At 63.1% G+C, this 15,806-nt stretch overlaps 2 protein-coding genes across 2 annotated transcripts; both read left to right on the forward strand.

The window, feature by feature from the left end:
- Nucleotides 1–4,185: 4,185 nt before the first annotated feature.
- USB1 (U6 snRNA biogenesis phosphodiesterase 1) lies at nucleotides 4,186–8,114 on the forward strand (the record flags this gene model as incomplete). Its single annotated transcript, XM_082005700.1, has 7 exons — nucleotides 4,186–4,283; nucleotides 4,386–4,537; nucleotides 4,721–4,904; nucleotides 5,420–5,473; nucleotides 6,650–6,755; nucleotides 7,630–7,713; nucleotides 8,010–8,114. The coding sequence occupies 7 exons, from the start codon at nucleotides 4,186–4,188 to the stop codon at nucleotides 8,112–8,114; spliced, it is 783 nt and encodes a 260-aa protein (XP_081861826.1).
- Nucleotides 8,115–10,387: 2,273 nt separating this feature from the next.
- Nucleotides 10,388–14,897, forward strand: MMP15 (matrix metallopeptidase 15; the record flags this gene model as incomplete). Its single annotated transcript, XM_082005713.1, has 10 exons — nucleotides 10,388–10,513; nucleotides 11,672–11,820; nucleotides 12,039–12,161; nucleotides 12,271–12,578; nucleotides 12,789–12,950; nucleotides 13,072–13,295; nucleotides 13,421–13,559; nucleotides 13,800–13,950; nucleotides 14,068–14,183; nucleotides 14,434–14,897. 10 exons carry the CDS (start codon nucleotides 10,388–10,390, stop codon nucleotides 14,895–14,897), a joined length of 1,962 nt encoding a protein of 653 aa, XP_081861839.1.
- Nucleotides 14,898–15,806: the final 909 nt, after the last annotated feature.

The following is a 15,806-nucleotide window of genomic DNA, read 5'->3' on the forward strand; positions in this document are numbered from 1 at the left end:
CCGGTGGCGCTGCAGGTCCGAGGCGTACTTGAACCGCTTTTCACAGTCGGGGCACTTGAGGGGCTTCTCACGGGCCGGGTCGCAGCGGTGCTGCACGAACTCGGAGGAGGAGAAGAAACGTCTCTCGCAGAGCGTGCACTTGAGCGGCTTCTCGGCGCAGTGGGCCAGCTGGTGCTTCTGCAGAGCCGAGGCCCGCTTGTAGGACTTGTTGCACACCGCGCACTTGAAGGGCCGCTCTGCGTTCTGCACGCACTTGTGCCGCAGCAGCTCTGAGGACTGATTGAAGCCCTTCTGGCACACGTTGCACTTGAAGAGGTTTTCTATGCCGTGCACGTGCTGGTGGTAGACCAAGTGCGAGGGCTGCACAAAGCCCTTCTCGCACAGGTTGCACTTGAAGGGCTCCTCAGCCTTGTGCGTGCGGCGATGGCGCATGAGCGCGTACTGCTGCTTGAAGCTCATCTGGCAGAGGTCACACTTGAAGGGCCGCTCCTCGCTGTGCGTGCGCTCGTGCTGCCGCAGGTCCGAGGGGCGCTTGAAGGCCTTCTGGCACTCGCCGCAGCGGAAGGGCCGCTCGCCGCTGGGCGTGCAGGGGTGCTGCAGCAGCTCCGATGATTCCTTGAAGTGCAGCTCGCAGACGTTGCACTTGAAGAGGTGCTCCCCTGAGTGCGCGTACATGTGGCGCACCAGGTGGGAGCGGTGCTTGAAGGTCTTCTCGCACACCGTGCACTTGTAGGGCCGCTCCGAGCTGTGCGTCCGTTTGTGGTGCACCAGGTGGGACGACTGGCTGAAGCTCTTGTCGCACAGCGTGCACTTGTACGGCTTCTCACCCGTGTGGATGCGCTCATGCCGGGACAGCTCTGAGAGGTGCTTGAAGGTTTTCTGACAGATGGAGCAGCTGTAGGGCTTCTCCGAGGGGTCGAGAGGCTGCGAATGCTCTGCCTCGGGAGGCTTGTAGGTCTTCTCACAGATAGAGCACTTCATGGCGTTGCCGTTGTGGACATTGTGGTGCTGTGCCAGCGAGGTCAGGAGGGAGAAGCCCATCTTGCAGACGCCACACACGAAGGGCTTCTGCTCCACCTGGATGCACTGGTGTTCGAGGAGGTCGGTGGCCTGGTGGAAGATCTTCAGGCACTGGGTACACTGGAAAGAGCGGTCATGGCCTGGCAAGCACTGGTGCTCATGGGGGTTGGAGAGGTGAGCGAGGTCGTGGCCACACACACCGCATTTGTGGGACGGCTCTCCAGCCTGGATGGGCGCGTGCTGGTGGTGCTGCAGACCGGGGTCCGGCTGGAGCAGGATGCCATAGACGGCGCAGCCCAAGGGGTTGTCAGCAGGGCTGGGCGGGATGGAGTGCTCTGGGAGGGCGGCTGCCCCAGCGTGGTGCTGCTGTGGTGGCGGCGGCTGCTGTGCTTGCTGCTGTTGCTGCTGCTGCCAGCTTTCTGACATGCTTGGGAAAAAAAAACGGGATTTTAGCAGTGACAGCTTCAGCTTCTCGGTTGAAAGGGTTCAAGTAAAAACAAAAATTGAAAGTATCCAAGATCCCGATTCCCCGTAGGTGATCCCCTGAAGTCGAGGACAGAAAATCCAGCCCACAGCCAGGATCTTGGGAAGTAAAGAGGTGACTGCGACTCCAGAGCCTCCTCCTTAGATCAGCACAAGTTCTTTGTGGACTGATTTGATTTGGCTTTTTCTTTTTTTGGACAAAGGAACAGGAGGCAGAAGCAAGTGCCTTCGAGACGAGAGGAGGTCCTTCTCCGTGCTGGCTGTGATGTGCTCACATTTGGGAAGGGCAAGGGAGGCAGCGCAGGGAGCAGCTCTCTCTGCAAGGAAGAACACAGGTCATGTCAGGTCTCAGAGCAAAGACGGGCAACTCTCAAGTCAACCTCCCCCCATGGCTCACTTTGAAAACTCTCCTGTGTCCCCGCAAAGCTACCAGGAAGCCAGTGTGGGGGAGCTAACCAGAACTGGAGCCCCCCTTGCTCCTGTGCAAAGGGCCTGGGACAAGGCGTGCTCAGCCAGGAAAGGGTCAGGCTCTGCCCGGCCGCAGTCAGGCACGCGTTTGAGCCGCGTGCTCTCACGAGAGGCAGCACAGGTCCCAGTCAGCTCAGCCGCTGCCCCGTACGCTGTCCCATACCGGATCTCCCAGCCCCCCCGGGCATACAGGCTGAGGTACACCAAATGCTGTGTACCAAGAAGCTACTGGGTTAGATTTTACAGATACCAAGGCAAATCCCAACGTGATCCCGCCCCAGCTGAAACACCTCCATGAAGCACTTCTGCTCCTCCTGCAGCTCGGGTATCGGGCACGTCACCCAAGGGATGTAAGAAAGAGATTTCCCCCTCTCCAAGGCAGCACTTGTAGACTAGGAAGAGCCAGAGAGCTCAGGGGAAGGTTTGCCCTCAACGTTATCCTATCTGCAGGCAAAACACAGAACCTGCAGGTATTGTGCGCAGTACTCTCTGTGAAGATAAAAGAAGTGTTAAAGCAGTGGCTCGGCCAAACCACCTACCAAACTACGGAACAGAAGTACACTAGAGACAAACAACCTACACCAGAGGTGCTGCCTGGCCTTACAGCATCACAGGAGTTCTGCTCGCTGAAAAGTTCCAGTCTTTGAGATGTCAAGTAGAACCCAAATAGAACCCCAATGTGGAGAAGAATAAAACCCGCAAGGGAGCAGCAGAGAGCAGCAGTGCCAACACACCTCAAGAGAGAGGAAGGGTCCAGGCCTTGGTGAGAAGCAGCAGCTAGCCTTCCTGTGCCACGACGCCCTAAGCCCACAAGAGCACACACGTTTCTGCGTCAAACCGCCTGCCATTACCCTGGCTAAGTAAAACCTTGGTCTTCCAGGAAGATGTTTGTAGTGTTTAAAACTAAGCGATAAGGAGCATCAGAGAAACCCGCTTCCCAGCGTCCCCACCTCCCCTGGTGCTCAGCTGAGACCGGACTGTGCCCCACAGCTTGGGCAGCGCCAGACCACGCTCCCGCCTACAGGGACACTGCACTACTTTGTCCGCCGGCACAGTTTCGGGTGGTAAAATGCCCAAAGGCCCCATCGCAGCCCTGCCAGTATGCGGGATCTCCTCCTTCTCCTACGCAGCTCACCTTGACCATCGACACGATCCCTTCGTGTCTCGCAGCTGAGATACCCAGCACCCCAGCTCCACGGGACACACAACCTCAGCGCAGCCCAGCCCACACCTTCCCCCACAGGCACGGATAACCACGGCAGGAGCAGCCCAGCGGCGGCGGCCCCCCGACCATCCGGCCTAAGGGGGCGGGGAAGCCTGTGTGCCCCCAGCCCGGAAGAGTAAGAAATACCAACCTTGGCTTACCGAGGGCTCTGCACGGGTAGCCGAGTCGGCGCCAGCTCCGAGCCTAACTCATCCCTCCGTGGGAGGTGGGAAGCGACAACCATTTAAGGAGAGAAGAGGGGAAAGCAGAGGTACTTTCAAACCGGAGAAGCGGCCCCCGGCACGGCCCGCTCGGGCATGGCCCGGTCCGACTCCCGCCTCCCGGGCCTCCCGCAGCGGGGCCGAGGCCGCCTCAGGGAGAGACGCGGCGCGGCCGCGGGGCGCGGGGGCGGCCGGGGAGCTCGGAGGCCAGCCGCCGCCGCCGCAGCCCGCGGCGAGGCCCGGCCCGCCGCTCGCCTCTCCCCATGGGACGGCTCCTGCGGCCCCGCCGGCCTGCGGGCAAACGCGGCGACGGCGCCCCGAGGCCTTCGCCGCCGCCGCGCCGGGAGGCGCCGCGGTGGGGCGGGGCGTCCCTGCCCGGCCGGGGCCGCCCCGGCCCCGGCGAGGCCCACACAAAGGGTGGCGGCGGCGGCGGCCGGGCCCCTCACCTGCGGCGGGAGGCCCCTGTCAGCCCGCTCGCCGCCGGCGGGGCCGCGGCCTGCGCGCTGCGCCCGAGCCCCGCGCTGGCGTGGCGGCGGGAGCCGGGAGGAAGGGAGGGGACGGGGACGCCGGTGCCGGGGCGGGCGGGCGGCGGCCGCGGGCGGCGGGAGGGAAGCAGCGAGCGGCGCGGGCCGGGCCGGCCGCGGTGGAGGGGGCGGGGCGGGGCGGGCCGCGGCGGCTGCCCCCTGCCGGGCCGCGCCGACAACAGCGCCCCCGCCGCCGCCTGCCGGCACCGGCACCGGCGCGGGGGGCCCGGGCCGGGGGCGCCGCCGGAGCGGGGCCGGGCCGGCCATGAGCGCCGCGCTGGTGGCGTACAGCAGCTCGGAGGAGGAGGAGGAGGAGGCAGGGGGGCGCCGGGGCGGCGGCGCGCAGGGTCCCCCCCGGGCCAGGTGGGTGCGGCGGGACGGGCCCTTCGCGCGGGGGGCGGCGGGGGCGAGTGGGACCGGATGAGGAACGCACGGCCTTCCTCCTCTTCATCCTCCTCCCCGCAGCGCCGGCCGCCCCCGCCTGCCCGTCCCCGCCGGCCTGCCGGGAGATCTGGAGCCGGAGGAGGCCGTGAGCGACGACAGCTCCCGGCACGGCGGCCGCGTCCGCGGCTTCCCCCACGAGCGGGGCAGCTGGGCCACCCACGTCTACCTGCCCTGTAGGTACCGGCGGCCCGGGGCGGCACCGCGAAGGGAGGGCGCGGCCGGGCCCAGCCGGGTGAGGCCCGACGGGCCGCAGGGACCCCGGCGGGGACGGGAGCCGGGCGGACCCGCCTGTCCCCGGTGGGGATCCGCGGCCGGTGCTCGGGGCGGGAGCCAGCTCTGAGCGCGCTGCCCCGCAGACAGAGCCCAGGAGGAATTCCTGGAGCTGCTGGAGCTGCTGGTGTCCCGCGCTCGCACCTACGTCTCCTCGCTGGCTGCCATGGAGGAGTTCCACCTCAGCCTCTCGCAGTGCGTGGTGCTGCGCTACCACTGGATAGACCCCTTCGTCCGCCGCCTCCGGGAGCGCCTGGCCTCCTTCGACAGGTGGGGACGGCGGAGCCCCGGGAGAGCGCTCCGCACACCCTTCCCTCTCCCTCGGCTCGGAGTTGCACCAGCATCCGCACCCCTGATCGTCTCTGGGAGCTGGTGCTGCACCGTGGGTGCTCAGCTGGTGCTGAGCCTTGGGGAGCTTCCCTCTCTGCCTCAGGGTCCGGCACCAGACAAGTCGGGTCTCGGCTTTCAAGGACGAGGCCGGAGCCGTGCCATCCCATAAACCACCGGTGGTTTCATTGCTTACATCTGGCTCAGGCGCCTGCTGAGCACCAGCTGCTTCAGGGCTTCTGTCGCCATCCGGGCTTCAGAGGGCTGGAAACCGGGGGGAGGAATGGATTAATCTGAGCCCAGAAGGGCTCTGGTTGCACTAATTTGGTCCAATTGTGGCATGCATTTGCCTTTATCTTTCCACAGCTTGGTAGAAATCCTGTCCCCTCCTCATCTTCTGGTTTTATTTTTCTTGGGTTTTTTTCCCATGAGCTGAAATAGGATCTTTCTTATTTCAGGTTCTTCTGCGTGGCTGACCAAGTGAAGGTTTACACCAACCAGAATAAAACCAGGTGAGCAAGCAGCGGGGCAGCCTGCCTGCCTGGGGAGGAGGCTGGGCAAGGGGCTGGGTGGATGGGAAGCGTCACCCTGCCTGTCCCACAGTGACCAGGCTGAGCCGTGTGACAGAGCGGTGCGACGGAGCAGCACGCGATCACCTTGTCTCCAGAGGTTTCACACCTTTCCCCAGCCACCTGCACAAATTTTTAGCTTCAGTGTGGATTCTCTGCAAGCCATTGGTCTCATTTTAGTAGTGGGTGAACCTCAGGCTGCAGGATTTCAGTCTTCTGAAGAGGAGAGATCTGCGCACAACGTGACCTGAGGCAGGCTTTTCTGCTGGGGTTAGAGTCATGCTATGGTTTCACAGCAGCTAAAGGAGGCAGCTGCGTTCACTGCTGTCTCCCATCTGGTTTGTTCTGCGGCTTTGCAGCAGCCTGGGGCGAGCGGAGTGGGGGGCCGCCTCTTTTGGCAGCAGTGCCGGTTGTGAGATTGTAGTGCAGGTCGTCCAAGAGCTGGAGAGAAACAGCTTAGATGGTGCTAATTCTCCCGGGTGTCAGCTCAGAAGCCTGATTCCAGTTGAACACAATTAAGTAGTTTAAATGTCAAAGCAAAGGTGATTAAAATTGTGAGAAGTTGATGAATCTAGCGGGAATGTCAGCCCACAATAGTCATGGGCGGGACGAAGCAGATCCTGGGTGAGACTTAAGTCTTCCCCTCCCCTCCTGGATTCTAGAAAGCATCATCCCAGACAGTCCTTGAGGAGGTATCTCCTTGTCACGTCTCTCCAGCTTGGTACTTCCCGTTCCCTGCTTCCTCTCCCACCATAAAACCCCTCCGGCAACTTCCGCTTTTTGAGTGCAGCTCCTGCAGGGGCACGCGCTCTGCTGAAATACCCATCGGATGCATCCTTTACCTGGAAAATGAGTTTTCGTGTCCCAAAAGGTGCTGAGTTTATCTAGTAAACCTATGTGGTATATCATCCAGTCCTGCCTCTCCCTGCTACCACATGTTTGTTTCTGTTTTTCAGAATATGGTTAGCATCCTTGAATGATTAAGCCTGGCATTCCTCAAATTATCTTTTGTTAGGGGGTAGGGGATTTGCCTGGTAGGAATGCCGGGTTAAGTATGTTTACAGCTGTGCTTTCTGCGGCACGGAAGGGTGCTTGCTGTCTCTCTTTGTCTTTCTTTAGGACTTTTATTGGCTTGGAGGTCTCCGCTGGGCATTTCCAACTGCTGGAGCTGGTCTCAGAGGTGGACAGGGTTCTGGAGGAATTTGACCTTCCCACGTTCTACAAGGTGAGGTGTCTCCCACTTACTTCCCAGCCTGTCCAGAGATGCCAGCTGATTCCTTGTGAGAGGCCCATGAAATGGTCACCCCGAATAAACAGGAGTGGGGAGGTTAGACTCTGAGATGGACTCCTCTGGCCTGGTCAGCGGTGCTCAAACCTAACACCCTGAACACGATCTTGCTGAGAACGGGACTAGCACAAGTCTATGACTTCTGTATCACATCTTGTGCAGGAGAGTAAGGATGTTAACTATCTGGTGGCCTCGTGAGAATCAGCTTTCCAGGGTGAAGGGCCGGACCATACGTCACGGTCACCGCCCTGCTGTGCACGGAAGCAGGGTTGCCCTAGGAAAGAATGGGCTTAGGGTGAGCACTGTGGGACTCGGGGCGATGCTTGTGCCTCATCCTTGGGTAGTTTCTTGGAGCATCGGTCCAGCCTCGTTGCTTGGTACTAGGTTTGGGGACAGGTTTTGGATTTTGAAGGGCCAAACCCTGATTTCTGTGTCTCCAGAACTGAGCAGCAGGCTCTTGTGGGTTATTCAGACGTGACCCACGTACCTGCTCCAGGACTGTTCGTGAGAGGTTCTCCGTGCGGCTGGAAAAGCTGCTGCAGAGTTGATCACAGGGAGGCTGGGAACCAGGCAGCCTTGCCCACTGGTCCGAAAAGGCTGGAGTGGGGAGTCCAGGAGTCCTCTCGCCTCCTGCACTGTCCGTATCGGCTTTGGAACTGTTGAGCTGGCAGAGGGGGCTCCCAGCTTTGGGATCCTCCTACCTCTGCCGATCCCAGACAGGGCAGCATCACACCAGACCTCCCACTGCGGCTGTGTGCGTTGAACAAAGCTCCCTTTAACCCTCACGATCTGATCCCTGTTTTGTCTTCAGGACCCATCGTTCCATATCAGCTTGGCCTGGTGTGTCGGGGACCTGTCGGGCAGGCTGGAAGGGCAGTGTCTGCGGGAGCTCCAGGTGCGTCCCCACGCAGCGTGGAGAGCCGAGGAGGAGCAGAGCTGGTGTCCAGCCATGTCTCCCTGCTGAGGGCAGAGAGTGGGAAATTCTCTTCACTGAGCAAGACAAACTTCACTGGGTTGAAAAAAGAGCAGCTTTTGGGGGGAGCATGAGTTAAATCACTCTCCAGAGGGAAGTCAGAGGCTTCCAGCCACAAACAGCCTCATCTCTGACTTGGTTCAGAGAGAGGGAGCTGCCGACTCTCTCTTCTGGCAGATCTGCCCGCCTGGTACTGACTCCTGCAATCTGTTTTCCAGGACATCGTGGACGGGTTTGAGGACTCAGCGCTCCTGCTGCGTGTCCAATGGGAGCAAATCCGCTGCAAATCTGGGAACAAGTACTTCTCCTTCCCCTTGAGGTAGGGGCCGGTGGGGCTGTGCATTTCAGAGCCTCCAAGACCCTGAAGTTCAACCAAGGACCGTTCTGCAGCGCAGCTCTGAGTGATGCAGGCTGTCACGCATCTCCCACGCTCTTCTTGCTTGCTCAGCATCTCTGGAGTGTTTGTGGCCTCAAGTCGGGCTACTTCCAAGTTTGAGTTGCTGGCTGAAGAAATGTGTGTTTGTAGCAGATTTCATCCTTGCTGCTGTATGTGCTGCAGTCAGCACCGGCGGTTTCAGCTGTTCCACGGTCACTAATTTTGCTGATTTTTTTAAAAACAGAAAAAAAATCTCTATAAAAGCCATAGATGCCTTATGGGAAGGAGGAAGAAGGTAGTGTGGGAAGCTGTTGCTAAAGGGAGAGTGTCTCACACGGTTGGAAATAGCACTGCCTGATTGTCAGGAGGCTCTGAGCATGCTTTGAGCATCAAGATGCAAGGACATGAAGCTGGACTCTCTTGCCAGAGCATCTCCCTGCTGTAAACCAGCTCGGACAAGTTCCTGGGTCATGTTCTGTGTCCCTCACACTGCTGCTCCTCTATAGAGAAATGCCAGTATCCGATCCTTTTGCCAAGGAGCAAAAGTTAAATCTGGAGGGGAGAAGTTGGAAACCCCTTTGTGTACCAGTGCTCCAAGCTGGGTCTAAAGGAAGAGCTTTGCTTTAAGATTGTGTGTGCCATAAGCCCGGGACTGTTTTGGTGGGCTGTTTCTCCCGAGAAGCTTGCCGCCGTGTGTGGGTGAGCCCAAGAGAGGGCAGTGTCAGCTTTTGCCTGCGCTGGAAGGGCAGTGCCCACGGGTGAGTCAAGGGGTGGCAGCTCCTGCCCAGGCTCCACGCTGTTCCCCCGTGGGAACAGCACCCCTGGTGCAATGATGACCCTGGGGACGGGGCGGGCTGGACTTTGTCCCTTGGGAGAAGCTCCTTTTTAATCCTTTTGTTCCTGCAGGGGGGTTGGCTGCAGCCTCTCACGTATTCAGAGCAGGATGCCGATGTGCTGCCCTGAATCTTTCATTCCACGCCAGTCTGGTGAAAGACTCGGGACTTCTGAGCAGTAAAAATCTGTCTCCTCGTGTCATAAAATTGTTTTCGTGGAATATTTTAACCATTCCCTTTCAGACGTGCCCAGGCCCCCCAGACTTCAGATGAGGCGATGCCCGCAAGTGGTTCTGTGAGCTCAGTGCTGCGCTGCCCGACCTTGCACACGAGCGAGCCTGGGGGCTCCGCGGCCGTGGGAGCATCTCAGCACAGGTCCTCATGTCTGCCAAGACCCGTGCGAAAGCTGGTTTTCAAAATCCTTAACAAAATTCTGTTAAGTCTGTAGCCAGGTGGCTTCTGGGACGGGGATCTGCGCGATCAGGCGTGCAGTTACACCCTGAGTTTTCTCTGGGGGAAGGAAAAACAAACAAAGATATATTTAGCCCCTGGGGACTTCTGGTGAAACTGGCTCTGGCACGACCGGTTTCCCCGTGGTCCAAGCCCAGCAATGCCAGGTTAATGCACAACCCGGGGCCCTGCTCCCTCCTCGGCACGGCCCGGCTTGGCACATCGCCCTGTTCTGTAACTCCGGCGGGGGTCGGGGATCCCGCTCGGGGACGGAGCCGGGCTGGGCAACAGGCTCGTGGGGACGAAGTCCGGGGATGGGCGGCCGCCGGCGCGGCCCGAAGGGCGGGTGTGAACGGGCAGGTGTGGCGGGCAGGGCCTGGTCTGGCTACGCACACGCGTGTGACGGGCCGCGGCTCCGGCTGCGCACACGCGTGTGAGCGGCTGTCGGGGGGAGGGCGCCGCAGCCCCGCCCCTCGTCGCCGCAGCCCCGCCCCTCGTCGCCGCAGCCCCGCCCCTCGTCGCCGCAGCCCCGCCCCTCGTCGCCGCAGCTCCTCCCCCCGCCCGGCCCGGCCCCGCCCCGCCCGCTCCCCGCCGAGCCGCGCCGCTGCCGCCGCGCCCGCGTCCCTCCGCTCCGCGCCGCCGCTCCCGGCGGGCAGGGCAGAGGAGCCGCGCTGCGCCGCGCCGCGCCGAGCCGTGCCGTGTCGCGCCGTCGTGGCCGCCCATGTGCCGTGCGCCGCCGGCCTGATTCCACACAAAGGCGGGCCGGGAGGCGACGGGCCGCGCCTGGCAGCGCCGCCCATGCACCGTGCGCAGCCCCCCGCGGCGGCCCGGCCCCGGGCCATGAGGGCGGCGTAGCTCCGACACCGCCGCGCTCGGCCCGGCCCGGCCCGGCGCGGCCGGGGGCAGCCGCGAACCGGTGGCGGTGGCGCGGCCCGGTATGGCAGGAGGTGGCGACGCCCCCTCCCGGGCGGGCGGGACGCTGCGGGCGGGCGGGCGCCCCCCGCCGTTACTGGTGTTACTGGTGCTGCTGGTGGGGGCGGCGGGCGAGGAGATCAACGCAGAGGTGAGCGGGGGGCGCGGGGCGGGACTGGGGGGGCTCCCTGGGACACCCTGCCGGCACCCTGCCTGCTCCCTGCCGGTACTGCCCGCCCTGCCTGCACCTGCGGGCCGCCAGCGCTGCCTGCCCCTGGGGCGCGGGCCGGGGCGGGCAGCGCCGTTGGCCGCAGGTGCAGGCAGGGTGCAGGCAGGAGGGGGGCTGAGACCAGGCAGCCGCCGCGGGGGAGAGGAAGCGCTTTGTGCCCACGCGAGGCCGTGGCGGGGGAGGGGGTGAAAGGGCCTTTGACAGAGTCTCTGCTCCGCCACCCTGCGGGGGGTGGGGGGGGCTGTACGATAAGAAAAATTGATAAAAGATTAAACGTTCTTCAAAACGAGAACATTAAACCATTTTTTCAAAACTGGAAAATGAAAAATATTAGAAAGAATTGAGAAAAAAGGAAAAAGTTTTTAAAATGAAACGTGAAAAGAAAAAGCAAAAAAACCCAGAAAACTGAAATTTAAAGGGAAAAAACTTAAAAATAAAACACAAAAGTTAAAAGTAATAAAAATAATTTTTAAAAAGTAATTTAAAAAGACGAGAGGACGCAGAGGCTGGTGCAGGAAGGAAGAGACCCGGCGCGCCCCAGCCCCCCCTCCTGCCCGCTGCCCCGCCGGGCACCCGGGGGCTGCCGCCCCGCAGCACAGAAGCCCCTTTGTGGGTGGAGGCCGGGGCGGGGGTCCCGGGCTGCTGAAGGCGGGGGGGGGTGCCCGGCCCCACGTCCGTCTGCGGCTCCCGGGGGACACCTCCGGAGGAGGGCGGGAGGCGGGCAGCGCGGGCAGGCTGGCCCCCTGCCAGCTGCCTTCGCCTCGGGGCCGGGGTGGCCGACAGCCCCCCGAGAGCGGAGGGTCCCCCCCTCACCGCCCGGGGCAGGGCCGGGGCTCCGTTCCCTGCCTCCCAACCCCTGCCCGCGTGCTGCGGCTTGCCTGTGCTGCCTGCCCTGCCTGCCTGGGCGCGGCATTGGCAGCTGGCGCGGACGCCCCGCGAGGGGGGATAGGGCTGGGGTGGCAGCGGGCGGGGGGGCCGGACCGGGGTCTCGGGGAGCTGCGTCTCCCCGGGGGAGGTCTGGGTCCCCCCACCCGGGCCGCGTCCCGCCCGCGGCCTCACGCTCGGCTCTCCCCGGCGCAGGCATGGCTGCGGCTCTACGGCTACCTGCCGCAGCCCAGCCGGCAGATGTCCACCATGCGCTCGGCCCAGACCTTCTCCTCGGCCCTCGCCGAGATGCAGAAGTTTTACGGCATCGCCGTCACCGGCGTCCTGGATGAGGAGACCAAGGCGTGAGTTTCTCCGCGTCCTCTTGCTCTGGCAGAAGGCAGCTCTGCTCCCTGGCTCTTTTGGCTTTGCCTGCCAGCCCCGGAGCGCCGCCGCACCTGGAAACGCGGGTGCCGTCTGCCATGGGAGTTGCATCTCCCCTTTTTGCCGTCCGCGGCTGCAGTAGCCCCTCAGGGGCCTTGGCCGCGGTGGGCTGAGCCCTGGCTCGATGCCCTCCTGGCAGGTGGATGAAACGCCCCCGCTGCGGGGTCCCGGACCAGTTTGGGACACGGATGAAGTCCAACATGCGGCGGAAGCGGTACGCGCTGACAGGGCGGCGCTGGAGCCAGAGCCATCTTACCTTCAGGTACCCCACATCTCCAGGGCTTCCCATCCCCCAGCCCGTGGAGGGCCGTGGAGCCCCTCGGGGAGCGAGCACTGTCCCGGGCCATCCCCAGTGAGCTCTGTACCCCCAGCATCCAAAACTACACGGAGAAGCTGGGTCGGTACCACTCGTACGAGGCCGTCCGCCGAGCTTTCCGGGTGTGGGAGCAAGCCACGCCGCTGGTTTTCCGGGAGGTGCCCTATGAGGACATCCGGCAGAAGCGGAAGAAGGAGGCCGACATCATGGTGCTCTTCGCCTCCGGCTTCCACGGAGACAGTTCCCCCTTCGATGGCGTCGGGGGGTTTTTGGCTCACGCCTATTTTCCCGGTCCTGGCATGGGGGGGGACACGCATTTTGACTCGGATGAGCCCTGGACGCTGGAGAACACGGACGTGTCTGGTGAGTTGAGGGCCAAGGAGGTCGCGAAGGCAACCAGAGGAGCCTGGTGGGCCCCTGGGTTTGAGGTCGGGGGGATGCAGGAGCAGCTCCACCGTGGGTGATGCAGGCAGCTCCCACTGGACCACCCTCGTTGCAGGGCGCTGGGGCCGAGAACCCCCACCATGTGTTACGTCCTCCAGCCCGCGTTGCTGACGGTGCCTTTCCCTGCAGGGAACAACCTTTTCCTGGTGGCCGTGCATGAGCTGGGGCACTCCCTGGGCTTGGAGCACTCCAGCAACCCCAGCGCTATCATGGCCCCCTTCTACCAGTGGATGGACACTGAGAACTTCCAGCTGCCTGAGGATGACCTCAAGGGCATCCAGCAGCTGTACGGTGAGGAGCGGGGTGGGGGATCAGCCCAGAGGTGGGGTGCTGGGCATGTGCTTGGGGAAACTGAGGCACGGGTGCTGCTGCTCTGCATCACCCCACCCCTTCCCTTGCCCGCCCGATCCAGGTACCGCAGATGGGCACCCTCAGCCCACCAGGCCTTTGCCCACCGTGACACCCCGGAGGCCTGGCAGGCCAGACCAGAGACCCCCTAAACCACCCCCCCCGGGGAAACCGGAGCGACCCCCCAAACCTGGCGGCCCAGACCGACCTGACCAGTACGGCCCCGACATCTGCGACGGGAACTTCGACACGGTGGCGGTGCTGCGTGGGGAGATGTTTGTGTTCAAGGTACCTGCCGGGACCCCTGCCGCCTTCTTCCCAGGGACATGGTGGTGGGTCCCTGGATGGGGAGGATCCCCCGGGAAGGTCTCCGTGTCCCCCCCATCCTCTGTCAATGCTCCGTTTCCCACCAGGGCCGGTGGTTCTGGAGGGTCCGGCACAACCGGGTGCTGGACAACTATCCCATGCCCATTGGACACTTCTGGCGTGGCCTCCCTGGGGACATCGATGCTGCCTACGAGAGGCACGATGGGAGGTTCGTCTTCTTTAAAGGTGAGCAGGGAAGCTGGGTGGGAGGGCCGAGGTGGAGCGGGGACCCCAGTGCCCCCCAAGCTGCTGAGGGCTGGTTGGTTTCATCTCATCCTGATCCCCCTCCGCAGCCGGAGCCACTGCCTGATCCCAAAGGGATGGGGTGGCCCCAGGCATCATACCCCGGTCCCTGCGCAGATGTGCCCCCGCCGCAGCAGCTGGGCGCTGCCGCCTCAGCCCCCTTCTCCACTCCCTGCCCCCCAGGTGACCGGTACTGGCTCTTCCGAGAAGCCAACCTGGAGCCCGGGTACCCGCAGCCCCTGGTCACCTACGGGCAGGGCATTCCCTACGACAGCATCGACACGGCCGTCTGGTGGGAACCCACGGGGCACACCTTCTTCTTCCGTGGGGACAGGTGAGTGGCTCTGGGGTCCTCCCTGCTCTGCTGCCTCCTTGGCCCCTGGCAGGGGTGGGCACGGCAGGTGGTGGAGACCCCCGAGCTCCTCACCTGATCACTGCCTGCCTCCCCCAGATACTGGCGCTTTAACGAGGACACCCGCTCCGTGGACCCCGGGTACCCAAAGCCCATCTCCGTCTGGGTGGGCATCCCTCCCTCGCCCAAGGGTGCCTTCCTCAGCCCGGATGCCTGTAAGTAGAGGAGAAGAGGGGTGGGCAGCAGGCGGGGGACCAGAGGGGATGGGGTCACCCCTCTAGTGGCCTGGCCACATGGGGTGGAGGCCGGGAGGGTGCCCGGGAGTCAGCAGTGACCCCCTTTCTGAAAGGTTTCACTGGTCCCAGAGCAAAACCTGGTGCCCTGGGCACCTGCAGGTGTGCCCAGGTTGTGGGGTGCCCTGCTCCTGCCCACTTACCCCTCATCTCCATCTTCTCCCTCCCCCAGCCTCCACCTACTTCTACAGAGGCACAAAGTACTGGAAATTCGACAACGAGCGCCTCAAGACGGAGCCGGGTTACCCCAAATCCATCCTACGGGACTTCATGGGCTGTCACACGGAGCTGGCCCCAGAGCCCCATCCCCGCTGGCCCGATGGGGACCGACCCCCCTTCAACCCCGACGGGGACGGGCGGGCTGAAGGCGAGGAGGAGGAGGAAGAGGAGGGGGAGGAGGAGCAGGAGGAAGACGAGGAGGATTACGGCAAGGGTGGCCGCCAGCCGGGCGGAGACGTGGACGTGGTGGTGCAGATCGATGAGTACACGCGCACCATGAGCGTCGTCATGGTGCTGGTGCTGCTGGTGCTGCTGCTCTGCATCCTCGGCCTCATCTACGTCATCGTCCAGATGCAGAGGAAAGGCGCGCCCCGAATGCTCTTGTACTGCAAGCGCTCCTTGCAGGAGTGGGTCTGACCCCGGCTCCCTCCCCAAACCGCCCCCACCACCATGGTGCTAACGATGGACTTGACCTCGCCCTCCCCTTACCCCTCCCCACGGCCTCGGCCCTGTCTTGCCCCATTGTTGCTTGAATGGCTCCAGCCTCAGAAAAGGGGGGATGCCCACCCCCCAGCCCCTCCAGAGCAGCCGGGCTGGAACCGGGGGCTGGAGGGCAGCCAGGTCCTGCCTGCTCCCCCACGCCAGCCCCCGCCCCGGTTTTAACCCTCAGGTTGCCACCCATTGTCTTGCACCCACCTCTGCTACAAGGTCCCAGCAGGGTCCCTTTGTCCCCCGTGAACCCGCTGTGGCTGTGCCTGTGCCGCATGGGGTGGTCAGTGGGTTGGGGATGCTCACAAGTGCTACGAGCTGGCAGGTCTCAGCTGCCAGCACCTGCAATGGGAGGGAAGCGCAAGGGGAAGGGAGGGCTGAGCTCGTGGCCACGTTTCCTGTTGTACCACAGGGCTACAAGGATGTGGTGCCTAAAGATAGCGTGAGGGGGGAGACACTGCCTTCGCCACCCTCCTGTGGGCTCAGCGCAGCCCAGACCCCGCTGCAGCTGTGGGGTGAAGCCCTGGGGACACGCGGTCCCGTGGGCAGAGCAGCGGGCACGGCTGTCTTGTACATGTATTAAATGGGTTGGGCGTGGGGAGAGCCGTGGTGCCGTCCTTTCTGCTGCGGGATAGGGGCAGGAGCCCCACCGGAGGTTTGGCAGGTTTCGTGGTAACGGGGCTCGCCTGGGGGTGCCACCCTGCCCGGCACCCACAGGGGCTGGGTGCCATGCTGGGGATGTGGGGAAGGGGCCAGCATGGCCGGCAATGCCCCCCGCAGCGGCCCTCACCCTGGGGCTACTATTGGGAGGGGGGTGTCAGCAAAAGCAGCCCCCCC

This window comes from Phaethon aethereus, assembly GCF_964289735.1.
Source record: "Phaethon aethereus genome assembly, chromosome: 13".
Lineage (NCBI taxonomy): Eukaryota > Metazoa > Chordata > Aves > Phaethontiformes > Phaethontidae > Phaethon > Phaethon aethereus.